The sequence below is a fragment of the Andrographis paniculata genome, unplaced genomic scaffold (genome assembly GCF_009805555.1).
Source record: "Andrographis paniculata isolate CXL003 unplaced genomic scaffold, ASM980555v1 Contig98END, whole genome shotgun sequence".
Lineage (NCBI taxonomy): Eukaryota > Viridiplantae > Streptophyta > Magnoliopsida > Lamiales > Acanthaceae > Andrographis > Andrographis paniculata.
The window spans coordinates 702,668-730,404 of NW_026137637.1; the positions used below are offsets into that span (position 1 = coordinate 702,668).

Below are 27,737 nucleotides of genomic sequence, written 5' to 3' on the forward strand. Positions count from 1 at the left end.
ACACATCAACATTGAAATGGTCATTTTTCAACATTTATTGTAATCATTATTTTCAATCCATTATTTTTATTATTTTATGAAATTTATTTTAATTTATTTTATATATTTATATTATATAATATATATATTAATATAAATTATGATAATGTTATATATTTTTATAATAATTTTGAATCACATTTAAAAATTTAAATGATTAAACGAAATTTGGATTGATGTATCTCGTGAAATTTTTTATTTTCAATTATTTTCAAGGTTTGGTTAAAAAATTAACTGTAAAGATTTTTAATCACTTCGTTGAAATTGTAAACAAAAATTTATAGAAATCTAAAATTTGAAATTTAATATATATAATTAGATCAAATTAAATTATTGAAAAATATGTAGATAAATATAATATTTTGAAATAAATTTGAATTATATTTTATTTGTATAAATAAATTATTGACAAATTTTTAATTTTTAAAAATTCGAGTAATAATAAATTAATTTATTTTTTAATTATGTTTTTTTGAAGGTAATGAATTTTTATAAAAAGTAATAAATAGTGTGGTGTTATAGTAAAAAATTGAAAAAATAATATAAAAGTAACAGAAAAAATCTAATATACACATATTAATATAATATATATAATATATATTTTATCTATTTATAAAAATTAACAATTTAATATAAAATATTATTTTGTTATATTATTGTTGGATATATTATGTGGAGGGTATTTTTATATTTACAATAGTACGAGGACAGTTAATAAATTAGGATTTTGTATATTATATAATGATTTTTGTTAATATATTAGGGTTTTGTATATTATATAATGATTTTTTTTCTTTTGACGTATATAATAAAAAAACAGCGATATTTTTCATGGTATCAGAGCCACCGTAATTCCGTCATCCACCCTACCCCGCCACGCCGCCTGCTGCCTGCCGCCGCGCCGACCGCCGCGCTGTCCTCTTTTATTCCCTTCGGTCTGGCTGTCTGTCAAAATTGTTCTGATTTCTCCTCCTAAGTTGGATTGTTATTAAGTTGTAGCTTAGATTTCTCTTCAATTCAAATATTGTCCAACTATGTCCGCTTCTACTTCTTTTACGGGTATTCTTTCTCCAACCCCGGCTATTGCTACAGAACGATTGTTTGGGGGTTGTAACTATGGCTCTTGGTCTAAAGCTGTCAAAATGTGGTGTATGGGTCAAGGTTTGGCAAATCACCTTATTATGCAGTTTGCTTTGGAAATCTATTGATCCAAGTCTTCATCTAATTTTTACCAATTTTACAAACTGTTATGATCTCTGGAGACATGCGAAGACTTTATATACCAATGATATTCAACGTCTCTACAGTGTGGTATCTAATTTGGTCAATCTTTGTCAACCCGGATTGACAATTCCAAAGTATTTCGGTAAATTTTCATCCATCTAAGCTGAACTCAATTCAGTTTTACCTCCAGGGAAAACTATGGTGGAGGAGCTTGCTCAGCGTGATACATTCTATATGGTGTGTGCACTAGTTGGTCTTGGTCCAGATTTGAGTCCAGTTTGTGATCAACGTCTTTCCAGCTCAACAGTTCTTACTCTTGATGATGTTTATTCTCGTTTATTACGTGTCTCTTATGTGGCACATCTGATTATTGATCCTGGAGACAAGTCTTGCTCTACTAGCTTCACCTTCTTCACATATGCGAGGTAATCCTAGTCCTCATGGGAGCTCTCGTGGGACCTCTCGTCCACGTTGCACTTATCGCAACAGGTGGGGCCATACTGGTGATAAATGTTTTAAATTGCATGGCCGAACGCCTCGGGTTGTTGTTGCGCAGGTTGAAACTCCTCAGTTATCAGGTAATTCTTTCACTTTGACTGGTTCAAACTATGAGGAGTATCTTGCATATCAAGCTTCAAAGCAGTCATCTCATTCACCCGTTGCCTCTGTCGCTCACACTGGTACCTCTCTTAGATGGGTCCTTGATTTTGGCGCTTCTTATCACCTATTTGGTAATCCAAAATTGTTTTCCGAATTTCATAAGTCTACCTCATTACCTGATGTTACTTTAGCTGATGGGTCACGAGTTTCAATTAAGGCTGTCGGTGATGCTCAACAATTGTCATGTGTTCTCTTATCCTCCGTTCTTTTTGTTCATCATTGTGCATTTAATCTTGTTTCTGTTAGTCAATTAACGAAAAATTTGAACTTCTCAATAACATTTAACTCTGATTCATTCTCTATTCACGACCGAATAACGGGGAGGACGATTGGCAAAGGACTTGAACTCCATGGACTGTACCACCTTGACCACCCTCCACCACCTTCACTCTCAATTGCATGTTCCACTTCCAGTTCTCCTCAACTTCTACACCAACGGTTGGGTCATCCGAGTCTCTCTAAGTTGCGTGGGCTTGTTCCAAATCTTTCTTGTTTATCTTCATTGTCCTGTGACTAATGTCAGCTAGGAAAACAAACTCGCGTTTCGTTTCCCCGGCAGGTTAATAATAGGGTTGATATGCTTTTTGCTTTAGTCCACTATGTTATATGAGGTCCGTGTCGAACTACTTCTGTACTTGGGTTTCAATACTTTGTTACCTTTGTTGATGATTTCTTAACATGTACTTGGCTTTATTTGATGAAAGCTCGTTCTAAACTATTTTGTCTTTGAAACATTTTATGCTGAAATTCAAAATCAGTTTGGTGTCTCTCTTAAAATACTTCGGACGGATAATGCTACTGAATACTTCTCTACTCCTATGACTCAGTTTATGTCATCTCATGGTATTTTACATCAGTCTTCTTGTGCCTATACTCCTCAGCAAAATGGGTTGGCTGAACGCAAAAATCGCCACCTAATTGAGACTGCTCGTACTTTGCTTGTGCATCATTATGTTCCTTTCCGGTTTTGGGTTGATGTTGTTCTTACTGTCTGTTATCTTATCAACCGCATGCCGTCCTTGGTTTTCCAGAATAAAATTCCCCATCAGATATTTTTCCCTCACAATCCTTTATATCATTTACCCCTTCGTGTCTTTGGATGTACTGCATTTGTGCATGATCACTCATTGGGTAGGGATAAGTTAGCTCCATGTGCGCTGAAGTGTGTTTTCCTCGGCTATTCTAGGGTTCAAAAGGGTTATAAGTGTTTCTCTCCTGATACTCGTAGGTATTACTTTTCAGCTGATGTTACCTTTTTTGAGTCCGCACCTTATTTCTCTCCGTCATCTTTGATCCCGTCTGTCAGCCACGTGTTATCTATTCCTTTCTCTTCTCCTCTTCTTTCGCGTCCACATCTTTAGGTTTATAGTCGTCGTCCTCGCTCGCAAGTGCCCTCTTCCGATGGTTCTACCGCTCATGTTCCTCCAGCATCTATCGAGTGCCTTAACTCTCAAGACTTGCCATTGTCTTCTTCTACTGCGACTCATATCCTGTCGGATCCTGCACCGTTATGACGAGGTACTTGTTCTTCTCGTAATCCCCATCCTATTTACAATTTTCTTAGTTTTCATTGTTTGTCTCCCACATACTATACCTTTGTGTCAAACTTATCTTCCATCTCCCTTCCTAAATCCCTTCGTGAATCTCTTTCTCACTCAGGTTGGCGAAAGGCAATGGTAGATGAAATGGCTGCTTTGCATGCTAATGGTACTTGGGACTTGGTACCTTTGCCTTTAGGTAAGTCTCCCGTGGCTTGTCGTTGGGTTTAAGTTAAGGTTGATTCAGATGGTCAAGTTGCTCGTCTCAAGGCCCGTTTGGTAGCTAAGGGCTTCATACAGGTCTTTGGTGAGGATTATACTAAAACCTTTTCACATGTTGCCAAAATGTCTTCGATCTGTTTTTTTATTGCTTTGGTTGCTATGCATTCCTGGCCTCTTCATCAGCTTGATATTAGTAATGCATTTCTACATGGCGAACTTCAAGAGGAAATTTATATGGAGCAACCACCTGGATTTGTTGCTCAGGAAGAGTCTGCTTCTGCTTTTGTTTGCAAACTACGCCGTTCGCTTTATGGATTGAAACAATCTCCGCGTGCTTGGTTTGGTCGATTTAGCAGTGTTATATAGGAGTTTGGCATGATCCGAAGCGCATTAGATCATTCTGTCTTTTATAAGCACACATCAAGTGGTAAGTGTTTATACCTTCTTGTGTACGTTGATGATATTGTTATCACCAGAAATGACCAAGAAAAGGCCACTCAGTTAAAGCAACATCTATTTAAGCATTTTCAAACTAAGGATATGGGACAATTGAAGTACTTTCTTGGTATTGAGATTGTTCAATCACGTGATGGTATTGTTCTTTCACAACGGAAGTACGCATTGGATATTTTTGAAGAAATTGGTTTATCTGACTGAAAGCTAGTAGACTCTCCCATGGATCTAATTCTTCCGGGACAGGGGAGCCATTAGCTAACGCAGATAGATATCGTAGAATGGTTGGTAAGCTTAACTATCTCACACTTACTCGACATGATATCTCTTTTGCTGTAAGTGTTGTGAGTCAATTTCTTTAGTCTCCATGCGATAGTCATTTAGATGCTGTCATTCGAATCTTGAAGTGCATCGAAAGGTCTTCTGGTAGAGGATTATTGTACACCAATAAGGTCACACTTAAGTAATTGGCTACTCAGATGCTGATTGGGCAGTATCCCCAGTTGATAGACGCTCTATTTCGGGATATTGCATATTTGTGGGAGGTAACCTTATCTCATGGAAAAGTAAGAAACATAATGTTCAAGCCATGACATTAGCGACATATGAACTTATTTGGGTAAAATAGCTTCTTCATGAGCTCAAAATAGTGGAAGTTTCAGAAATGAAACTCTTTTGTGACAATCTTGTTGTCTTGCATATTGCGTCTAATCCGGTGTTTCATAAGAGAACTAAACATATAGAAATTGATTGTTATTTTATTCGGGAGAATGTATTATCTCGCCATTCACCATGTTGCTTCGGAAAAGCAACTTGCAGACATTATTACCAAATCTCTTAGAGACCCTCAAATTAAATTTTTATGTGACAAACTTGGATCATACGATTTGTATTCTCCAGTTTTAAGGGGAGTGTTAGATATATTATGTATAGGAGTATTTTTGTATTTATAATAGTATGAGGACAGTTTAAGTATTCTATATAATTTTAATATATTAGGGTTTTGTATATTGTAAAATATGATTCTTTTTCTTTTGACGTAAATAATAAAAAAAAGAGCTATATTCTTCAATTGTAAACATAATTATACATACCTAAGTATAAAAACTATATTTATTTAAAAACATAAAATGAATAAATACAATGTATACATATTTAACACGATAATTAATTTAATAAAATTAACAGAGAATATTCCAATTAAAAAAAAAAAAAATGATTCTAATAAATATAATTATAAATTATTTACCGGATAAAAACAGAATTTGTCCGTTTTTCACAGATACATATAAACAACAAAATCAGTTTCACACTTCACTTCAATTTCAATCACATAAATCATTCTCCCAAATCCCTAAATCATTCCTCACCGCCGCATGAAGCTGCTGGAAATTCCTGAAGCAACGAAGAGCCACGCCGCCGCCGCCGCCGCAGCCGCCGGAGGAGGCAGAGATCCGATCCGATCGTTCCGGCTGAGATGCCGCCGCCTCGCGAAGGAACAGAGGTCGCGATTCTACATCCTCCGCCGCTGCGTCGTCATGCTCATCTGTTGGCAAGATTAAATTATTACTATTACTTAATTAATCCATCTGTTTGATTATCGGATTTGATTTTCTAGCTATGCTGATTCCTGTTATGTATATATGATTTGTTTGTAGTGTTGAATTGATGAGTATAATATATATAATTTTTATTTTGAGTGAAAATCGATCGAAACCGGATGAAAAGCATACGGTTGATAGGTGATTATCTTCTTTTGAGATTTTTTTTTTAACAAAATATTATATTTAATTATTGTTTAAAACATAAATATAAATCAAACATACCTGTTATATATATATATATATATATTTAGAGTTTTAAATTTTAAAAAAAAATTATAAAAAATAATTATTTGATATTTTTTATGAAATGAAATATGTATTTTAAGTGATACTATATTTTTTTAAAAACAATTATGATAAAAAATTGTGTTACATCTTTTCAAAAACTGTATTTAATTTATAGTAATTTTTAATCTGTCTCTAAAATCACATTTATACTAGTATAATTTTATGTACAAATATTATTTTATATTATAAGACATTAACAAAAAAATAAATGAAATTAAAGTGGGCCGAACTCTAATGATTTGGGCCTAGCGTAGCTGGTCTAGCATGTCTAAGCCGAAATTAAATGGGCTAAGATGAATTAAATGGGCCGGACTCTAATGATCAGGCCGAACTTAATTGGGTTGGTCTTGAATTAAATCATAATGGGCCGCCTAATATAACATGAGGCTAGGAACTGGGTTTATTTGGGTTTGGGCCAATGTTTATTGGACCGGTCGGAATTGAATAGACTGGGCCAATCTAAATTGGGCTGACCCGAACCGTTTCGATTGGGTTTGAATTGGAATGGGCTGGACTTAATTGACAAAGGCGTTACTCTTATAAAGAAAAAAAAAATAAAAAAATAAAAAAAAATTGAAGTTACGTAACAGTACAAAAGTAAGATAATGAATTTACAAATATACTCATGATAGGAATAGCTGTTTGGTATAAAAAATAAAATTGTAAGAAAATGGAGAATAAAATTACTTATGTTTGTTTTGGTAGGTTTGGAAAATATTTGATTTAAATTTCATATTCAAATAATATACGATGAATTTTTTTTTATTTTTTATTTTTTGAAAACAAAAGTCCAAATAATATATATGTGAAATACAATTTTTAACAAAATATTATTTTATATTACAAATACAATTTTCTATACACAATCTTCTATAAAATAATATAGCTGCATTTTTTATATTGGTGTATTTAATTGGTAGTTTTTTTTCTTTTTTATTCTTATTCTGTTTAAATAATAGTTTCAATATGACATTTTTGTAAAAAAATATGGATGCTTTCTTTTATAAATTTCTAACAATATTGTCACTGATTTTATTTTTTTTCCTAAAAAAATATCAAATCAAACTATTATTTTGTTTTTTTAATATTATACTGAAAAATCAAAATTATATTGAAAATATTATATCAAACATCTATTTATATCACATAAGTTAACTATTCAAATATAAGCTTCTACCATTCAAAAATCCAAATCTAAAAATAAAATATATAAAATAATTTTTAATATAAGATATAAAGAATGGCTTAAATAATAAAAAAATAAATAAATGTATTTAATATATTAATACTCTTGAGAAAATGTATGAGGAAAAATATAAAAGAGAACAAACCCCCAATATTTTTACAAGAATGGCAAAAGTTTAATAGTAGAAAAATAAAATGGCAAGTGAACATACTCCATATCTCAAATTTCATTTCTACCCAATTTCTCAAAACATGAAAAGAAAATGAAAACGAAAAATGATCAATGATAAATGTTGATTTATCAAATTTAAATCCTTAGCTCAAACAAACAAGAAAATTGAAGATATTTCGATTTCCTTGTCCCCATTTACACACCTTAGGGCCTAAAGATTTGGTCTATAACATGGAATAAATTTGCCTATCGGATCAATATGATATGGCAAAAAAATGCCTTATCAATGATGGAACTTTATAAGGACATCGAAGGTAATAACAGCATATTTGCAAAGTCGGGAGGAACTGATACTTAACAATAGAATTTATAGAAAAATACGAGCAGCAAGAAATGAAGAGAAAAAAGCACACAATTGTCTCACCAATGCCAAACCCGAAGCATAAACTATCAAATTATGATCTTGACACCTAAACGCCGCAAGATGCATGCTCAGAAAACATCAATCTTTTGATTATGATTTTGCAATTAGAAGAATTGAAGAACTTGATGGGCAAACCTGAAATAATTGACGAGCCATTTGTAGTCAACCAAATACGTCGACAAAACTGTCAATCATTGTTTTTCCATTCACTATTTTAGTTGTTCCTATGATCAAGTCGTATGCCATTCCTTCCTGCAGGTAAAAAAATAAACAGTTGCATCGAAGCATAAACTATCAAATTAGTTGTCTCATAACTTGATTGATAGGCAAGAATGGCTACACATAGAGTTTAGTTTGTTCAATTATTTCAAACACACATTATATTTAAAACACCTTCATTAGTCCTGCTCCACAATCCTCAAAATTCGAACACAAATAATTTACTCCCATCAGCCAAAATTAAGCAGCTTTGAATGGACAAAGAAATTAAAAAATAATACTTCCTCCGTCCACTTTAAAAGCTTACATTTGTTTTTTTGTGTGTTGATCTTTGAATATTAAGTATTATATCAAAACGTAGTATAAATAAATAAAAAAAAAAAAGACAAAAATACTTCTATTAGTGTCTTATAATACTAGTAGAATGACATTTATACAAAAAATTATACAAATATAAGCATATTTTTAATGTTAAGTACAATGACGCAAAAACCAAATATAAACTTATTAAGTAGACGGAAGGAGTAGTATTTTAATATAAAAGTGAGCAGGTATAGCCAATTAAGGAAATGTTTTTAACTAAGAGTGAGAGTGTGATTTAATTGTCATGGCAAAATGGTTACTATGTGTTGAAATAGAGGTAATGAACTTGTAGACAAATGAATTGTTTTAATTATGAATGAACTATGCATAAATTTAACGGATAACCGAAAAAGAAAAACTAAGTGCAACTTGACGGAAGGGGGGAGTATATGTTGTAAATATTTAATGGGTATCTACTGAAACAATACCTGTGAGCTTAGGAAACGAAGTGCAGAGATTTCGGCAAATGTTACTCCACCGATGAAAACTACAAGGACTAAAGAGCGACGTCCATCTGCAAGTCTGGGCAACAGTAAAGCTCATATAAGCATAATTTTAGCGAAGTTTAAATTAAGGGAAGAGTTTCCTACGCGAGTGCAATCTAGCTATTCGTAACAGTTTTCTACATAGGAGGAGAGTCGGGTTCAGATATGCATAGATGTACAGAAATATTACTTCTCCAAGCTGTTGACAGATCCTGACAGTGAATCATATGACGGGATGCTGGAAAATCCACCCTGCACAAAATAAATCGTTTGGGTGTTCCCCTGACAGAAAAGGAAAAATGGATGGGAATCTACAGGGGAACATGAAAAAAGGAACTGACTCTCTTAATTTCAGTGTGTGGTCCGGGCAGCAACCTTAGTACATCCTCAATGGGGCGCCTGCAGGAATTTCACAGAAAATATTACGAACATAATGAGAATTTTAGTTTATTTTCATTTAGTTGCAGATATATATATATATATATATATAGATATATATATACTGCGCGAATATATTAGCTAATGCTGTTATAGTTGATTTTGAAATATTATGTATGGTACCGAAACTGGAATCATTATATTAAAAGAAGGCAGAAGCTTGCTTCAATAGTTAATTGTGTAAATATGTTCTGTCACCACAGCATGAATCTTTAACATAGAAATACAGCACAACTTACTCTGCTGTTTAAGGCTTTAACCATATTTTAACTGCGGATACAAGATATCATTAAAAAAAAAAAAGATTGAGAGGCCGATAATTATAAGCATGCTCTTGATTTAATATGCAGCGAATATCGTATAATATATTCTACGATTCATGATATGACATGAGAAAATAAGCTCACCATCCCGATCTTATTGCATGCTGGACAAGCCGAATGCTGAGTGGAGCATATCCAGAGAAGACATACGAAATATCATTTGGACTGATAGAGAAAAAAAAAACCGCGATCAGTGTGTAAAAGGAAAAAGGATAGAAAACACACAAATACAGGCAAATCAGAATCTCAATTCTTTTAAATTTCGGATAAGAGGCTAAAGGTAGAAAATCATTTGCTACTATTCCTATAAGTCAACACCCAATATCTTTAATACGCATGTGACTAGACCAAGTTTGCTAATGTAGCCAACGCCAAACAAAAGAAAACAGATACCCGATGAGTGCTTGAACAAATACTTCACCATAATTGGTACAACCTAAATAGTTCCTCTGAATTTGTAAATTGAGTTAAAGCCCTCCGTAGGACCTAGAAATCCTCCATGACTTGAATGAATTCTTAATTGAAATAATATTCCATGTTTAAATTACCAGAAGTTCAATTACTTATCCAAGAGCAAGCAAATGTGCAGACCAAACTATATCTAGTACCATTCTTCACACAAAAGATGATCAGTACATCAAATATAAAACCATAATCAAGATCAGAAGAATATACTTGGCTGTGTCGGTGTCCTCAACTACAAGTTGCAAAGCACGCTTGACAGTCAACCAATTACTCTTTGAATCCTGCCAGACAAACCAAATAACTAATCATTTCATGTTATGTTTGTTAGCTTAGTCAGATAGGCACAAAAAAGGAAATCCAAATTTAACCTGTTTCTTAAACAATCCAGCTTTTTCCAAGTTATTCAGTGTGGCGATATGCTCAAAACCATAGCTGTGTAAGAACTCTCTCCTGAATAAAAAAAGTGAAATTTCAATTGTGTTACCATATTATCCATCTATCTTTTACATTTAACACAATATTGAATGGTGCATAAATATCACTTGCCTCAAATAATCAAAATTCTTTTTTGGTAATCCAGAATTTGTTACTGAAAATACAATTAGCAGACGGAGGACATTGACAAGAGGCTCCTGCTTGTGAATCATTTCTTCAATGTAATCAAAGCATCTGGATTCACAGACAACAATTAATCAGTCTCGATTGATTTCAGTGTCAAATATTCATGATGAAAGCATACATGTCATAGCTCTGAGACTCCACAAGGGTTTGTTCCATATCAAGTTTCCCAAGGAATGATGGTTTTGACGTAAATGTTGATAAATGCTGAGCAAGATTTATATGCCTCTGCATTGGCAAGGACAAGCTTAACTTGTGCAAATAAATTCTCAACATATAAATGAGTTTGGAAAGGAAATTCACCGTCATTTCTGGCAAGGAGTTAAGCTTCTTTACAAAATCCTTCAATTCCGAGACAGTCTGAGTCTGTATAAAGGGAAGAGAATTAGAACCATATACTTCAGTAGTAATGTAGTTTTTATTTGATGAACAAAGTTGTTCTACACAGTAAAAAAATATATGAAAATGATTCAAACATAAAATAGTAAATAGAATGTTCTTTTAGGCTACAAGTTGCTCACCTCATCTCCGTTACTAATGGCATGTCTCTGTACACATTTTCTATTTCATGGCAGTCCATTCCCAACTTTATTGGACAACCATTACTTAGGGTGTGTTCTTCTATGTTTTTTTCCTCATTTTTTATTATTCAACATATAACTTTTCCACCAAAATCATCACACCCAACACTCATTTTAACAAAACATCACATCCCAAAACTATTCTCACCTCAAAATCATCCAAACCAAAAATATAAAACAAAAATAAAAACACAAAAGAACAAACCCTTAGATTTGATGGAATAATGATTTAGGATATCATTACATATAAAGTTAATCTAAACCAAAGCAAATCCCACTTGAAAAGTGTTTAAAATGTTAGATGGGTCTTGTATTTTAGTTTACCCACTTAAGTTTGAATACACATCAGTAAAATTTAGTGTGTTCAAAAAGAAGAAAAGAAAAGGGTCTATTCCTAACATAAAACATAAGTATCAATAGATTGGATTATTATAGTATAGCTAGAAGGAACAATAACGACAACTTCAAATTTCTTAAAAACCAGAATATATCCAGTCAAATATGCAAAAAATTAGTTAACAGTGTTATCCTACATTCATAAAATTAGGTAAGATACTTCAGAAAATATTTTCTGTTCTTACTGTAACATAGTTCACTTTTCTAGGATGTATTAGTCACAGGTCCTTGAAAATCTAGATGGGAGGAATATCATATTGCCGTAAATCTGCCAGAGACTGCCACACCTATCATTACAGAAGCATAAATGCACAAAAGACCCCTCCCCAGCAATTATCCACGAGTGCCATATTAAAGGTCTCTTAAGTTTGGAATAGCGAAAAGGCACCTTGTGTAAGGAAGTTGGAGATGCTCAATAATGACACCTCAAAGATAAATTAAACTCTCAAATCCATATAATTTTAATTCAGTGACATAAAAAATCACCTTTATCATGTAAATACAATTTCAGATTTCTTAGCTTGCTTCAAATATTTTTTTTCTTTCATTCAACAGTGTTGAAATATAAACAGAAACATAATGAAATATTTTTGCAGAAATAATCAAATGAATATAATAAAGAAAGCGTAACTCACAGTAGTTGAAATGTCTGTGTAGTCTTGCTTCATGGATGTTGCTTTTTGACGAAGAACCTGAAACGTACTGTAAACAGCAGTTAAAAAATAGAGTTTCAAAGAAAATATAAAGAGATCTATCAGGGCAATATTTTTAAGTCATCTTGTTCAAAGCTAAATAGTGAATGTAATTTCCCAACCAAAATAACAAAAAGATTAACCTGGACAACAACTTCGAAGTTCATGTCCCTTATCTCCTTGAATAATTTGTCACTGGAGCAAACAACAAAATGATGAATCATAAGAATGTCTAACACTAAGAAGATATTGGCATAGTACATTGGAGTGCAAGCACCAGAAAAGTGTGGACTCAACATTAACATTGCATATCAAACACATATGTCAATAAAAGCTTTCAAAGAAAGCCTACATTAATTACTTGGTGTGGACATTAGTTATCGATTTAAATAGGAGAATTATTAGATATTGACAGGATCAATATATATCAAGCCTTGTACAAAATAAGAAGAAAAAAGATCAACAATAACAAAACAAAAGAGATGAAAAGAACATAGTCCTGAAGCCGAGTAATTAAAAATCTTTCTTCAATTTCAATTAAAGTGTAATAGGGAATTAATTCATGTTACACAAAAATAGGATCCAGTATATACAGAAATTCACAAACCTAGAATTAAGAGGAACTTTTATCTTCTTCCCTTCTTGCTGAACTCCCATGATGGATGAATCAAGCTCCACAGCACCATTATTGATACAAAGAAACTGCATCAAACCTATTAGAGATAGCTTATAAAGGAATCCACAGGAGAAAATACAAAGAAAACTTATTTTATGTGATTGTGAAGTAGAAGAGTTCTTTGATGCATGTCATAAAATACTTGGCCATGCTTTAGTTGCTAGGTTTGCTTAGATTAACTGATAAATATGTATGTACATATATAAAAGCTTGCACTCTAAAATGCTTGTCACAACTTGAAACCATTCCAAATCTTTCATAATGATACTCTTCAAGGTGGCATTTTGGAAGACAGGAAAAAATAAATGAAATGAAAATTAAAAGCTTGATTTACAATATTATTTCTACCTCATCTAGTAATCCCTCGTAAGTCAATTGAGAACACATTGGAGTGACCATGTCAACCTGCAAGAAGAAAATAGCAAAATCAAGTCCCAAAGATCTGCCTAGTTATAAAGTATTATATACAATCAAGGGCATATGAAAGATGAGGTCTAGGTTGTAATAAATGAGCTCTCAACATGTGCAATTAACTTCTGGATACCATAACCTGAAATAGGATAGTGCTGAATAATTATGAGAGTCTATTTCAACACAATATTAAAGAGTTTAAATCATTGTCAAGCTGACGAGATATCTTGGTGATCACCAAATTTAGTTCACATAATGCACATTGTTTCATAAAATAATGCAGAATATGATCACATCTAATGCATCGAATATGAGTAAAACTCTGAAATGTAAAGAGTTCAATTCCTTGGATATCATGTTCACATAATGTTGATTGAATTGAGCTTTCTATTGATTATATTAAAATACAACAAGAAATAGTGCAACAAGCTAAATTAATTCGAAAAATGCATTTACAATTTTCTAATGAAAGGAAAAGGTAGATACTTGCAGAAACAACAATGATAATCAAATAAATAAATTGATAGTTCTATCCGAGAACAACTTATCTCAGAAGGTATGCAGGATGTGCCTTAGTATCAAATTTGACTATAATAGCTGGCGTTCCATATAGGAATAGGACATGTAGTTCTGATCAGTTGTTAGTTTGTCACTGAGCAGAACAAATTATTAATTTCACTTACATTTAAGCCTACATGGGCTATACTTCAACAAAGAACTTAATGGTTCCCAAAGGCCTAGGGTTCATGTTATTGAATATACTCAATGTGGAAGGTAAATCTCTTGGAAAATGCTACATTAGTTTTATGCAAACAAGTTAACTGGGAAGTTAAACACAATACACAATTACCATTCATTTAATATGGAAATGGTAAAACAACCAAAGATAGGTGGATTAGCAATAAAATCTGTCACCCATTTAACAAGGCTTTGTAAAGGAAATGGCAGTAGACTTCATTCGCTCAGACAAGAATTTTATGATCTCCAACACTCCACTGAGTGAAGATATGTTTACCCAAAAATTAAATGAAATTCAAAATTATAACACCCCTAAGACCCAGATGTCTAGGTAGTTTTCATTAACCAATAAAACTACACAAATACAAGATGTTTTAATTAACCAACAAAAGAAGTTAAATGTTATAGCTAATTGAACAGGTAACACGAAGCATAGGGGAGAAAATGCACTGTAGAAGGAATGAAAGTATACCTCTCTGTCTAGAAGTATAAGTGTATTTATTTCCGGAATGCCCATCTGTAGTTTAAGAACACATACATATTATTCAGCATTTGTTCACAAAAAATTTCCAGAATAGCATATAAAACTAGACACATTTGTAGGCAGAGTGGTTACATCTGACATATTGACAGGTTCTTCAGCTTGCATGCGATTCATAATGTCAGCAATACGTGCTGCTGCTTTTCCTTTGGCTCTGACATTTGGTATTACACCAAAAGAGAACTACAATATGAATAAAATGAAATCTCAGAAAAGAGTAAAAAATCCGGGGGAAGAAGGAAACACATTGGAAAGAACAGATACAAAGCTCTAACATGTACTGATAATTAAAACTGATTACAGGATCATGTAAAGCTCTAAAAGCGTAAAGGATTCACACCAACTTGAAGAACATAATTAATTAAATATACCTCCAGATTGTGGATGCCTTTGGCAATATGCCAAAGGGAAGTTGCATCTCCATCTACCATATACTCCTGCAAGGAAAATCCTTGTGCTGTCACACATAATAAACTGTAGAGTCAAAAACAAAAGTTATTAAATCCAACACATACTTTCTGAGCAAGATCAAGTTCAAAAGATAATACATCCTCATCCAGTGGAATCAAGTATAATGGAAACTCCCCAATGTTCAACAGATCATGTACTTTTTCCTCCTCAAGTATCTGAAAATTAAAATAAAGTAGATTATTACAGCAAACAATAACTCAAATTTTATCAATTCTTCAGCTACCATATTGCTTACCTTCTCACACGCAACTAATCGACGTGGAACAAAGTAAAGGTGATATTCTCTGTGAAGCCCCTTTGAAGTGTCATTGTGAATGTGTGAGCAAATGAATTTCATCAAGTTAAGTTCCCCTTGAACAAGGTAGACCACTTTAGTGCGTTCCGTTTGAATTGGTTCAGCTGTTAAATGCCGCAGCTCAGCACCGTGCTTCTGATATTAAGAAAGATTCACACTACGCATTAGCTTAAGGACTGTAATGTTTTCTGCTAATTAAGCCTTACATGATTCATAAACTTCTTCATTAAAATTAACATAAACATTAATGAAAACATTGGTAAATACATTTCCCCAGTTCGTAGGAAGAATGTGTTATTACGTCGTTTCTACATCCACCTTGACTCTTGTTAAAATGTTCGAAAGCAGAGCAGTTGCAAGTTGCAACACAACTCTACCAAATCATATGTCAATTAGAAACTTCAACAATTTACCATCTTAATAGATTTTTCAGTGAGGCTAAATAATACATAATAAAATAAAAATCAATAAAAATAAATAAATAAATAAACGAATTATAACATCAATACCTTCAGTTCTGAGCTTTGGACAACAAGCGAGAGTGAGCCACTAAGCTTCGGATCAATTACCAAGCACTTGTCTCCTCGAATCTAAAAACACATTGAGAACCAACAAATTTGCAAATAAATTTGAAATAATTCAAATCCATTTCACAAGACAACCACAAAGTAAAGTCAATTTCCGGATTATTATCGGATTAAAACCAAACTCACATTTTTTAGAACATGTTCAAGCTCCGTCTGAGCTCGTGCACTGAAATCCAACAACAAAAATCAAATCAAACGAAAACATAAAAATGAATAAATAAATACCCGATGCAGCAGCGGAATCCAAAACTTACCGGATTGAAGCGAGGTTGATCGGAGCATTCTCCAAATTTGGAATCTGAGACATGGCTCCCTCTTCTCCCTCCGAAGATTTGCGAGTGTTTCGATCGGGGTGAAGATCGTGAGCTTGTTCGTCGGAACGAAGTTAATTAACACTGAAATCGTTTCTTTCAATTGTGTGTTTTTGAACGTGATTGTTTTTATTTGAATTGGCAAGGATCCTCGATTTAAAATACTTTTTATAACATTAGTTCTACTTTTTAATAAAAAAATAATTAACTTAATTAAAATTATAATTTACCTATTTAATATTTTATTTAATTCCTTTCATTCTTATTAAATACTCCCACCCAATTTACTTTTTTTCTTTCAGCTCTAATTTTTTGGTGAAAAAAATATTTCAGTGAAGAGAAAAAGAAGAGGGCAGGAGAGATGAATGCCGCTTCGGTGGAGCAGACCCCAATTGCTGGTGTCGCGGTCGACGACGACGAGTAGGAAAAACAGCGGGCGGTGGCTTGGGCAGCGGCGCAGAGCATTGTCGGGGGTGAATCGATGATCAATGAAGGGGAAGAGAATAAGAAAGTGTTGTGAAGAAGAGTAAGAAATAGAAAATAAATACAAGTTTGAGAAGTTTAATTTGAGAATTATGATGAAATTTGGGTGGCCGTCGGCATCATGAGAAAATTAAGGTTAGAGTGTCGATGATATTACGGGGCAAGGGATCCTCGATTTAAAACTTACACAGTTTAATAAGTTTAACCAATTATTTTATAACATTGGTTCTGACTTTTTAATATTTTTTTTAAATAAAAAAATAATTAACTTAACTAAAATTATAATTTACCTATCCAATATTTTATTTATTTCCTTCAATTTCTATTAAATACTCTCACCCAATTTACTTTTTTTCTTTCAGCCCTAATCTTTTGGCGAGAAAAATACTCCGGTGAAGAGAAGAAGAAAGAAGAAGAAAAAAGAAGACGGGATGAGAGACGACGGCCGCTTCGGTGGAGCAGACCCCAATGGCTGGTGTCGCGATCGACGACGACGAGTAGGAAAAACGGCGGGGGCAGCGGCGCAGGGCGTCGTCAGGAGTGAATCGATGATCAACGAAAAGGGAAGAGAATAAGAGAGAGTTGTGAAGATGAGAAAGAAATAGAAAATAAATGCAGGGTTGGGAAGTTTAATTTGCGAATTATGATGTGGGAAGTTTAATTTGCGAATTATGATGAAATTTGGGTGGCCGTAGGCATCACGAGAAAATTAGGGCTAGAGTGGATAATGTTACAGGAGAGAAATTTAGATTGAAGTGTTAAAGTATTTACGAATAAAATGAAAAATAAAAGATTGGAGAGTAAAATTGTAATTTTAGTTAAATTAATTATTTTTTATTTTAAAAAATATTAAAAAATCAGAACACATGTTATAAACTAATTGCTTAAAGTGAGTAAATTTTAAACCAATGATCTCTTCTGTGTTATGGAAAAGAAAACAAGCTTAGCTTTTGACTTTTAGGGCTATAATAGTAATTTAATAATTTCAGGTTACACGTGGCGTTATTGCAGCAGCTTGGCGCAGGTTCGGATCCCAAAGCAATCACTCACTTTCTCCTCAATTGAACAATCAAACAAACCTTTGATCGCAATCCTGCTAAATGACGGCCGCCTCCGCACACCTCCGCCGCATCGGCGCCGTCGCCGGAATCGCCGGAGGAGCTTATTTAACCCTCCTTAACAACTCTTCAATCGCCGCTAGCGACCACGGCGGCGCGCAGCCAGCCCTTGCCGATGTGAGGCAGCAGATTGGGGATCCATTCGCCAACGTCCCGCCGCGGTCAGTCCAGGAATCGGCTTTGATCGGGTCCACCGCCTTCAATCCTCTCGACATTCTGGTCATCGGCGGCGGCGCGACTGGCTGCGGAGTTGCGCTCGACGGCGCCACGCGCGGCCTCCGCGTCGGCCTTGTCGAGCGCGAGGATTTCGGCTCCGGAACTTCGTCGAGATCCACGAAGCTCATCCATGGAGGTCTGCAATTTTAAATTAGGCGAGAATTAATTTGCAGGATTGAAATTGGGGTTATGAGCACTGAGTTTGGTCCGAGTTGAAGTGAGTTGGCATTGATAGCTTTCTTATACTGTTAATTGGTAAATCTGTGATTCCTTGGGAAGTGAAAGCTTTAGCTCTGCAAAATTTGAAAATTACTTCTTGGATTAATTTTTGTAGTTTTAGATATGTTGGTGGAACACAAATTAAAATTATGAACTTAAAAGTATGATAGTTGTGGTGGGAATTTGATGTGAAAAGTCCAATCGAACTTTTTCTGCACTCATGCTCTCATCAAGTTAATTAGTTATTGGATATGATATTTTGTATGAAAAATGAGTGACGGATCAAGGCGGACATAGGTGGGAGAGAGACAATCTTCGATGACTTTTTTAAGAGTGAATTTTTCTTCTGATGAGAAGCTGCACTACCTGTAGATTTTCAAACAACACAAAAATGAATATTCGCAATATGTAGTTGCGGTTGTTGTAGTTTGTATTTTCCAATGTTTTCGAAAGATGGACACTTGAAGAATTAAATTGTCGGCAATAAATAGATTGTGTTATTTTGGAAATTTGGAAAATTACCCTCCCTTTTATCGCATCATTATTCCGCTATCGTGGTGGATGAGATATTTTTCTGAGGGACAGAGATAGATAGAAAAGATAAGAAAAGAAAAAAACTATCTTTTGTTCGAGATTTAATGTATTCATTGTGTTCTTTCATCTTTAGGAGTAACTATAACATTTTGATATTTAGGACTATGATGAGTTGATCTTAAGGGGAGTGTTGAACATCAGTATTTATAGGAGGATAGTTTATGATTATGTTTTTTTGGACATTATTTGATTTTATCCTGAGTTCCTAAGCTGTTATGCATTTCAACATACCTTGGTAAACTTGATTCAACAATTTACCATTTTTCCAGAACTAAAATCCGTTTTTTGATGTTGCAATTAGTCTTTGCTTTTCATCTATCATTGATTTTATTGCTTAACAAACCAAGCTTTAAAATTTTAGTCTTAATTTGATCCATTCGTGTTTCTAGCTGCCACACCCAATCTTGACATTTTGTTGAAGATTATCTATGTCAGGAGTTCGCTATCTGGAAAAGGCCGTTTTCAACTTAGATTATGGGCAGTTAAAGCTGGTTTTCCATGCACTTGAGGAGCGTAAGCAAGTTATCGACAATGCTCCCCACCTCTGCAACGCGCTGCCCTGTATGACGCCATGTTTTAGTTGGTTTGAGGTCGTTTATTACTGGATTGGTCTGAAAATGTATGATCTAGTAGCTGGCCGGCGCTTGCTTCACTTGTCCCGATATTATTCAGTACAGGAGTCTGTCGAACTCTTCCCCACGTTGGCTAAAAAGGGAAAAGACCGGAACTTGAAAGGAACTGTCATCTATTATGATGGACAAATGAACGATTCTCGATTAAATGTTTCATTAGCATGTACTGCAGCTTTAGCAGGAGCCGCAGTTCTTAACCATGCTGAAGTGATATCGTTTCTAAAGGACGAGAGTACCGGCCGGATAACTGGCGCTCGGATAAGAAATAATTTAACAGGTAATGGCATAACCTTGATGGAGTGTACCCTGTTTTTCGATTCTTACTAATCATATTCTTTTCTTTTCTTTTTTTCCAAAAATATCACATCAAGCAATTATTTTTCTTTTCTTATATTATACTCCCTCCGTCCCACCTACCATGTCCACATTGCCATTTCTGTATGTCTCACATCTTATATCACTTTCTTTTTTTAAAAAATGATTACACACCTTAATCTTATTTTAATCTTTCTATTTTAAAGGTTTTAAAATTTTAATTAAATTATTTTCACTAATACATTCTTAATTATCTACTAATTATACTTATCATAAATTTTCGTGTTTACAGTAACCCGGATATGCAATGTAGGACAGAGGGAGTATTACAAATTTATTTTATGATTAAAACATCACATCAACCAAAATTATTCAAATTCAACTTTTTATGTTTCTATTGGTATTGACTGAATTAAACGTTATTTTGTCAAACATATGCAGGCAAGGAGTTTGATGCTTATGCGAAAGTTGTAGTAAATGCAGCCGGGCCTTTTTGTGATTCTGTTAGGAGGATGGCGAACAAGGAGGCGAAGCAGATGATCAGTCCCAGCAGTGGTGTCCACATCATCCTTCCTGATTATTATTCTCCCGAAGGAATGGGTTTGATTGTTCCCAAGACTAAGGACGGTCGTGTTATCTTCATGCTTCCGTGGTTAGGAAGAACAGTTGCCGGTACCACTGACTCAAACACCAGTATTACAATGCTGCCCGAGCCTCACGAGGACGAGATTGAATTCATATTGGATGCCATCTCCGATTATCTTAATGTTAAGGTTTGTGTTTATATTTCTTTTGCATTTTCTGTTTCTCATTTTGATTCTTGCTTTCGTATTTTGTTTTCCATTTCATGGACTGTTAATTATAACAATTGTTTAGGTGAGGCGAATGGATGTTTTGTCGGCTTGGAGTGGCATCCGACCATTAGCTATGGATCCTAGTGCTAAAAACACCGAGAGCATCTCCAGAGATCATGTAGTGTGCGAAGATTTTCCTGGCTTAGTGACAATTACTGGTGGAAAATGGACTACGTATAGAAGGTAAATTTAGTTTGAGAAATACTTAAGGGTGTGTTTGTTTAGTGAAATTATTTGAAGAGATATTCTTTTATGTGGAGTATAGAGAATTGTATAAGTAATATAAAAGTAATGAATGTGTGTAATATATTAATTTTTTTGGGAAAGTGTATTTTTTGGAATTGGTGGAAGAACACATCCTAATTCACCAGATATTTCAATATCATTGCCATATATACTTGCTACTTTTTAGAATATCATTGCTATATCTATTAATATAGATTTTGTTCAAGATTTTGATAAGAATTATTAAGAATGTGTTTATTTAGCGTTTATAGTTTTAGGCATTTTAGTTGAGGTATGGAGAATTGTGAGAGTATTATAGGGAATGATGTTTTATATGTTTTTGTTAACTTTTATTGTTATGTGTATATGTTGTATATTATGTATTAATTATACTTTTTTTGGGTAATATTTCTGGAGAATCGAGCAATATTAAAACATTAAGTGAACACACTCTAAATTTCATTCATGTAATTTATTAAAAAGTAAAAATAAATTGTGATTATTAATATTTGATACGAATGTATCCCCTGAAAAAACTATCTGGACCGAAACCAAGATCAAAATAATTTTAATATACAAGCTTATAAACCTTACAAGAGAGCTCAAACTTAACCTTAAATCATTATACAAATTCAATAACATCTTTTAGCAGTTGTTGAGTATCGGATTATGATGTTTAAGCTTGACTTGATAAGCATATTGAGTACCTTGAGTTACTTGAGATCGAATTATTTTTCGGGTTGAATTCAGTCCTTGCAGCTACTTCCCTCCTTTCAACTTCCACTTGTCGAAATTCTAATTTAACAGTTTTTGTTTTCCTTACCAAAAGCTGTTTTCAGTATGGCAGAGGATGCTGTTGATGCAGCTATCAAGTCGGGAGATCTAGCCCCTGGAAGAAAATGCAGTACACAAAATCTACAACTCATTGGGGCTAATGGATGGGATCCTGCATCGTTTACCGTATTAGCACAGCAATATGTGCGTATGAAAAGGTCTTACGGTGGGAAGATTGTTCCCGGTGTAATGGACAGTGCTGCCGCCAAGCATTTGTCGCATGCTTATGGCACTTATGCTGAGCGAATAGCTGCCATAGCTCAGGTATATCTATATTGGTTTAATACTTGCATATATATATATATATATATATATCTTCAATTCATCTTAATGATTCTTGGAGATTTCGGTGAAATTGAGTTGCATGCAATGGTCTATAAAATGGTGCTCTTGGTTCCACAAGAACGGTTATTTTGTGTTTTAAACTTATGACAAAATGCAATTTTATTCCTGTAGTTTGAAGTTGGTCGCTGTGCTATGGTATTTTTTGTTTTAGGTAAAATGGAGAAAATGTTATTTTGGTCTTATAGTTGTTGCTCGTTATCATTTTGGTCACTTATATGAGAATGGTCCTGTATTTCGCCCTTAAGTGACACCCTTTTATACATGTGTCGTAGACTCTCTAAGTGTCATTATCTATAACTGTATGTTAATGTTACATGTAAAATTAGAAATGCTAACAAGTAATATACCATATTATTTCTTGATGGGGTCAACTTAAAGGACCAAATAATAGGAGTGTCACTTACAAGATCACAGTTACATTTTTTCCGATAGGGAAATTGTGGTTGTGCTTTTTTAGTGTTTAGAAATGTTTGACGTTTTTGTTGTTATTTATTGAGATCTGATATGTCAAAAGTGCTAATTAAAATATATTTTTAGAAGAAAATGTATTTTTATAGGGAATTATGTGAATAATTGAAAGTAAAGACACTATATTTTTAATTGCGTAAATAGGTTTCATTCCTATTTTGATTCTTTACAGAAGTTTTTTTTTTTTATAATTTTAGAATGTCAATTACTTCAAATGTTCGATTGTGTTAATCTAGTGTGAAGAAAAATGTCAACATTTGCCTACATCAATTACATGTTGCTACTTTTCGTCACTACAATAGCACAACAAACCATTTTGAGTTATCCTAATATCAATAGCCTTTTTATGTAAAATGACTAAACTTTGATGTCCGGATGGTTTTTTACTTTGTGTTTATTTGTTGATATATTTTTAGGTGAAATAGTTGTGGGATGTTTTAGATAAAAATAGATAGTTAATATCTTTTCGGGAAAATTACTTATAATTCACTTGTTTGAAGAGTCTACACTATTCCCCTTTATTATTTAAAAATTACATGATACTTCCTTGTGTTGTAAAAAACATTGCACAAAATTCCTATTTTAGATGGTGCTGTGCAATATTTTTAAAAATACAAAGGTGTATCATGCAATATTGAAGGTATAATGTGCAGTATTTCTCAAAAATACGAGGGAGTTTTCCTTTCCTTTTCAGGAAAATCCTTATGTTACATTGTAGTGTCCCAAAAAGATTTTTGTACTATAATAAAGAAAAATAATATTATATTAGCGAGGGTCATTGTGTAAAATAGAAAAGTTTTAAAAGTGTATTGCTTGAAATAATATTTTGGTAAATAAAAGTAAGAGTGAGAGTAAATTGTTAATCAATTGACCGCATGGACTATAAATAAAAATGGACTATTTGGGTAGAATAACCCTAAATAGTAAGTCTTATACAGACCACGACGAGGACGGAGGGAGTATTTATTTTTTTTTAAAAGTAAAAGTTACTAACTTGTAGTTTTATTTCAGTTTTACAATAATATTGAGTTCTTGAACATATTCATCTTCCTCATTTTCATTTTCCTGTTACTACAACTCAATTCTCTCTATCTCTATGATTCGAGCATGTTAGAACGAGAGCCTGGGAAAACGGCTAGCCCATGGATACCCTGTTCTTGAAGCCGAAGTTGCATATTGTGCGCGCCATGAATACTGCGAGTCTGCAGTCGACTTCATAGCCAGACGTTCTCGTCTTGCTTTTCTCGACACGGATGCTGCCCGGAGGGCAGTGCCACGTGTCATCGAAATATTGGCTGCTGAGCACAATTGGGACAGGTCGAGGCGCAAGCAAGAGCTGCAAAGGGCTCAACAATTCCTCGAGACCTTCAAGTCTTCGAGAAATGCTCGATTTAATGATGGCAAGCATACCTGAAATGTAAAGCTTTGTTTGTTTCTAATGTATTGTAAGTTTGTAGGCTCATTATTGATTTATTGTTGAGCTTTGGCCTTATGCGGGTGACTGTTTTGGCTCTGTTTTATTTTGTTCAGACAGGTTTATTGTTTTGAGGCTTCCGGGAGTGTATGTTGTGATCCTGTCTAGCTCGGGAGCCGGCGAGTTTGCGCCGAACTTCGGTTTGTATTTTTTGGACATGGTAAGAACAATGCCTTTGGTCGTATGTTCTGATTTTTTGTATATTCATTGTTGTTGTGATGCAATAATACCCTGCCTTTTCGACGTTGCTGATTCATTTATCTGCAAAGCCATTCTTTGTTAGGAGAAACTTATTTGGCTTTGGCTAAGTTATACCCTCCGTCCCAATTAAGTATTTTTTTATCTTTTATTATTTTAGAAAAAATAATCATACATTAATATGATTTTTTTTTATTTAAATTATAAATATATTATTATATATACAATTATTTTATATATAAATTATAAAGTCAGATGTTTTAATAAAACATTATTATTTTTTAATTTATTACAAAATTGGATGGTACAAAATTTTTTAGTTTGTTGATATATTTCACTTTATAAGTATAAAATCATGTTATTTACTATTAAAAAAAGAATTAAGTCAACATTATTTAAATATTTCATCTGTTTGCGCAAAAAAAAAAATACATTTTAAAGAGTATAAATGTAAATACAAATACAGATAAGTATTTTAAATAATTACTGTACAAATCAATTTAATTTTCTCTCGTCTCATCTACTATATTTATATTGTTGTTTTCTGTTCGTCTCACATATTATGTCATTTTTTTTATTTGAAAAATAATTACACATTTTAATCTCCTTTTAAATTTCTAATTATTTTTTAAAATTTTAATTAAACTAATTAGTTATCTTAATTTTAATTTATAATTATTTATATTATAAAATATTTATTTTCAGTAATACATTCTTAATTATCTACTAATTATATTTATCATAAATTCTCGTGTGTACGGTAATGCGAACATCCAATGTGGAATGGAGCATTAGTTTGGATGTGATAATTTTTTTTAGAAACACCCGTATTGGTTAGTATTATATTCTCTCCGTCCAATTGAAAGGTTGTCATTTTCCATTTTCTTTCGTTCCAAAACAAGGTTACCATTTCCTAATTTAGTAATTGTACTACCTATTTAACATAATAAATACCCTTCCAACTTATACTATATTACACAAATGTCGTTACTTTTATATTACACAATACAAATAGGGATATTTTCGTCTTTTTTACTATAACCCATTATAATACTAATATTAAAAAATTTACACGTAAAAAGTAAATGAAAATCTTGCACATGAAGACTATTATATTTTTATTTTTTTTAAACATTGTACATTATATTGGATTCATTAAAAAATTTATATTTTTATTTGTTTTATTTGATAAAACAATTATTTATATACATTTACATATAAATATATATTACAAAATAATATATTTTTATTAAAATGTACAATAAAATATAATAAATTTAATATTAAATAAATAAACCACCTTCAATATATTCTTTAAATTTAAAATTCAATCACTATAAGTGTTTAATTTTGGTGTGATGTTTCATGGAAAAAAAATAAGATATTTTTCTTAGAATTGTATTAACTATAAGTTGTATAGTAATTTAGTTCCAAATAATAATAAAAAATAAATAAATAGATTTTTATGTTTAAAAAAATTTATTGTTTAATCAGTTTTCAATAATAATAAAAAAGATCATCTTTAAAAAAATCATCACTTTGAACTCAAAACTAAACAAACCAATAGAATTTGATGCATAATGCTAAAAGAATTTTGTAACGCCAAAAAGTTGATGAATATTCTTTATTATTTACCGATCACATTTCTCAATGAAAATTTTACAAAGTATTAGTAATTCAAATCATCCTATAATTTTTATTTTTATTTTTTTAAATAAGTCACCCCACACCCTAGTTAATAATATTTATATTTCAGGACTTAAATTTTGTAAAATAAAAAATAAATGTTATATTTTTTAATCAAATTATATTGAATATCAGTTTTAATACTCTTGTTTCTGTTACAAAAATTCCAGAAAATTAAGAAGACAAACAATGACACAAGAATACGAGAATTTGGTAACCTAGTTCGATCAGAATGATCTACTTCCAGGACATTGCCAAGCCAAGAATCTTACTATAAAGTACGCAGACACGTTAAAGTAAGAATACATGGATATTTATAGGCTAAATCTATGCCAATAATATCCAAATTACTAAAATATAATATCTAAATCATATCCAAATCATATATCTAAATCATATCCAAATCATATATTTAAATTTTATGATATAATCAGGCTTCATATGTTAACAATCTCTCACTTGAAGACTGATTGCATCTTCCACTTTAACATTATACTTCATAGGCAATGACAGCACCAAGTCTCCTTCTTCACTCGTCGAGGCCAATTGAGGTTGAACACAACCTCAATTCATCTAAGGTCACCACCTTAGACTGTCTTGAAGGATTGCTCATAAATCGGTTCACTATTCCCACTGCACATGTTTTCCACCTCCTAAAGGTATCAAAAGTATCATAGTTACGCTTAAAGAAATATACTCATATCTCCCTTGTAACGTCGTCAATAACTGCAGTGTAGTACTGTAAGTCTCCAAGGGTCGATACAAAAGCTGGTTTCCGCAGATCCGTATGAACCAACTCCAACTTTTCATTTTCCAGGTCTCTCCCAACAACGCCACCTTTCGTTGCTTCCCAAAGATACAATCCTCGCATACTCCAATATCGACGGACTTGAGACCTGACAATCTTCTCTTTGAAATGAGCTTCCCTATCCCCTTCTCGCTCATGTGTCCGAGACAAGATGCCATAAATTTGTGTCATTTTTTATGGCCACAGAATTGATTCCGTCTTGCATGATTTTCGTAATGCAGAGAGTTCTATCTCTTCTCCCTTGGGCCACCACAATGGATCCTTTAGTTACCTTCCACGACTTAGTTTCAAAAATTGTCGAGTAACCTACCTCATTCAATTGTCCCACGGAAATCAGATTCCGTTTTAGACCCGGGACATGTCTCACGTCATTCAGTCTCCACTCCCTACCATTCGGTGTTCTGATTTGAACCATCCTTTTACCTACAATTTTTAGTGTCTCATCATCTGCAAGATAAACAACACCAAAATTACCTGCAGTATATGATTCCATGATTCCCGAATAACTGCATTGCATGAGTGGAATGACGCTCCTGAGACCAAAATCCATGACTCAATTGGACTGCTGACGCTCAGAATCAGCGCATTGGATATCTCCTCTGTTGCGTTTGCCGAACCCTGATCCTTATCCGGCGCCCCGCACTCTCGTTTCAAGTGCCCCTTGCAGTTCCAACATACCACCTGACTTGCATCTTCCTTGTCCTTGTTCTTCGGCTTCAACTTTGACCATTCTTGATCTTATCCTTTCCTTTTGCCTCATAACTAAATTCGAGATATTCTCCCAAAAGGGGTTAGTCAAACTGCACTCATCGTCTTCCTTTCGATCTTCTTGTATTCAACTTCATCCAT

At 33.2% G+C, this 27,737-nt stretch overlaps 2 protein-coding genes across 7 annotated transcripts; one reads left to right on the forward strand and one right to left on the reverse strand.

The window, feature by feature from the left end:
* Positions 1 to 7,540: 7,540 nt before the first annotated feature.
* On the reverse strand, positions 7,541 to 16,553 carry LOC127243960 (vacuolar protein-sorting-associated protein 33 homolog). 2 transcript variants are annotated; one of them, XM_051264220.1, is made up of 23 exons: positions 16,363 to 16,553; positions 16,235 to 16,274; positions 16,031 to 16,111; positions 15,462 to 15,656; positions 15,271 to 15,381; positions 15,127 to 15,192; positions 14,831 to 14,938; positions 14,687 to 14,731; positions 13,414 to 13,470; positions 12,997 to 13,091; positions 12,533 to 12,584; positions 12,333 to 12,389; positions 11,024 to 11,086; positions 10,842 to 10,948; positions 10,649 to 10,771; positions 10,471 to 10,552; positions 10,313 to 10,383; positions 9,722 to 9,802; positions 9,218 to 9,275; positions 9,067 to 9,128; positions 8,820 to 8,913; positions 7,945 to 8,061; positions 7,541 to 7,855 (listed from the first exon to the last, which is right to left on the reverse strand). In XM_051264220.1, exons 1-22 carry the CDS (start codon positions 16,413 to 16,415, stop codon positions 7,972 to 7,974), a joined length of 1,791 nt encoding a protein of 596 aa, XP_051120177.1. In that variant the 5' UTR covers positions 16,416 to 16,553; the 3' UTR covers positions 7,541 to 7,855; positions 7,945 to 7,971. The 2 variants fall into 2 exon arrangements, with proteins under 2 accessions (XP_051120177.1, XP_051120176.1); XM_051264219.1 differs by having other exon boundaries at positions 7,541 to 8,061.
* Positions 16,554 to 17,949: 1,396 nt separating this feature from the next.
* On the forward strand, positions 17,950 to 24,439 carry LOC127243860 (glycerol-3-phosphate dehydrogenase SDP6, mitochondrial-like). 5 transcript variants are annotated; one of them, XM_051264075.1, is made up of 7 exons: positions 17,952 to 18,372; positions 19,485 to 19,958; positions 20,438 to 20,769; positions 20,873 to 21,033; positions 21,915 to 22,173; positions 23,837 to 24,139; positions 24,253 to 24,439. In XM_051264075.1, the coding sequence occupies exons 1-6, from the start codon at positions 18,003 to 18,005 to the stop codon at positions 24,134 to 24,136; spliced, it is 1,896 nt and encodes a 631-aa protein (XP_051120032.1). In that variant the 5' UTR covers positions 17,952 to 18,002; the 3' UTR covers positions 24,137 to 24,139; positions 24,253 to 24,439. The 5 variants fall into 5 exon arrangements, with proteins under 5 accessions (XP_051120034.1, XP_051120032.1, XP_051120033.1 ...); XM_051264076.1 differs by having other exon boundaries at positions 24,257 to 24,439; XM_051264077.1 differs by lacking the exon at positions 24,253 to 24,439 and having other exon boundaries at positions 17,950 to 18,372; positions 23,829 to 24,002.
* Positions 24,440 to 27,737: the final 3,298 nt, after the last annotated feature.

Excerpts from the sequence above, each read along its gene's own strand:
- LOC127243860 (XM_051264074.1), top strand. The coding sequence starts at position 18,003 with ATGACGGCCGCCTCCGCACACCTCCGCCGCATCGGCGCCGTCGCCGGA. Across the intron at positions 18,373-19,484 it reads CACGAAGCTCATCCATGGAG|GAGTTCGCTATCTGGAAAAG; the intron begins GTCTGCAATTTT and ends TATCTATGTCAG. Across the intron at positions 21,034-21,914 it reads AAATGGACTACGTATAGAAG|TATGGCAGAGGATGCTGTTG; the intron begins GTAAATTTAGTT and ends AGCTGTTTTCAG.
- LOC127243960 (XM_051264220.1), bottom strand. The coding sequence starts at position 16,415 with ATGTCTCAGATTCCAAATTTGGAGAATGCTCCGATCAACCTCGCTTCA. Across the intron at positions 13,092-13,413 it reads ACGAGGGATTACTAGATGAG|TTTCTTTGTATCAATAATGG; the intron begins GTAGAAATAATA and ends GGTTTGATGCAG. Across the intron at positions 9,129-9,217 it reads CACACACTGAAATTAAGAGA|GGTGGATTTTCCAGCATCCC; the intron begins GTCAGTTCCTTT and ends TATTTTGTGCAG.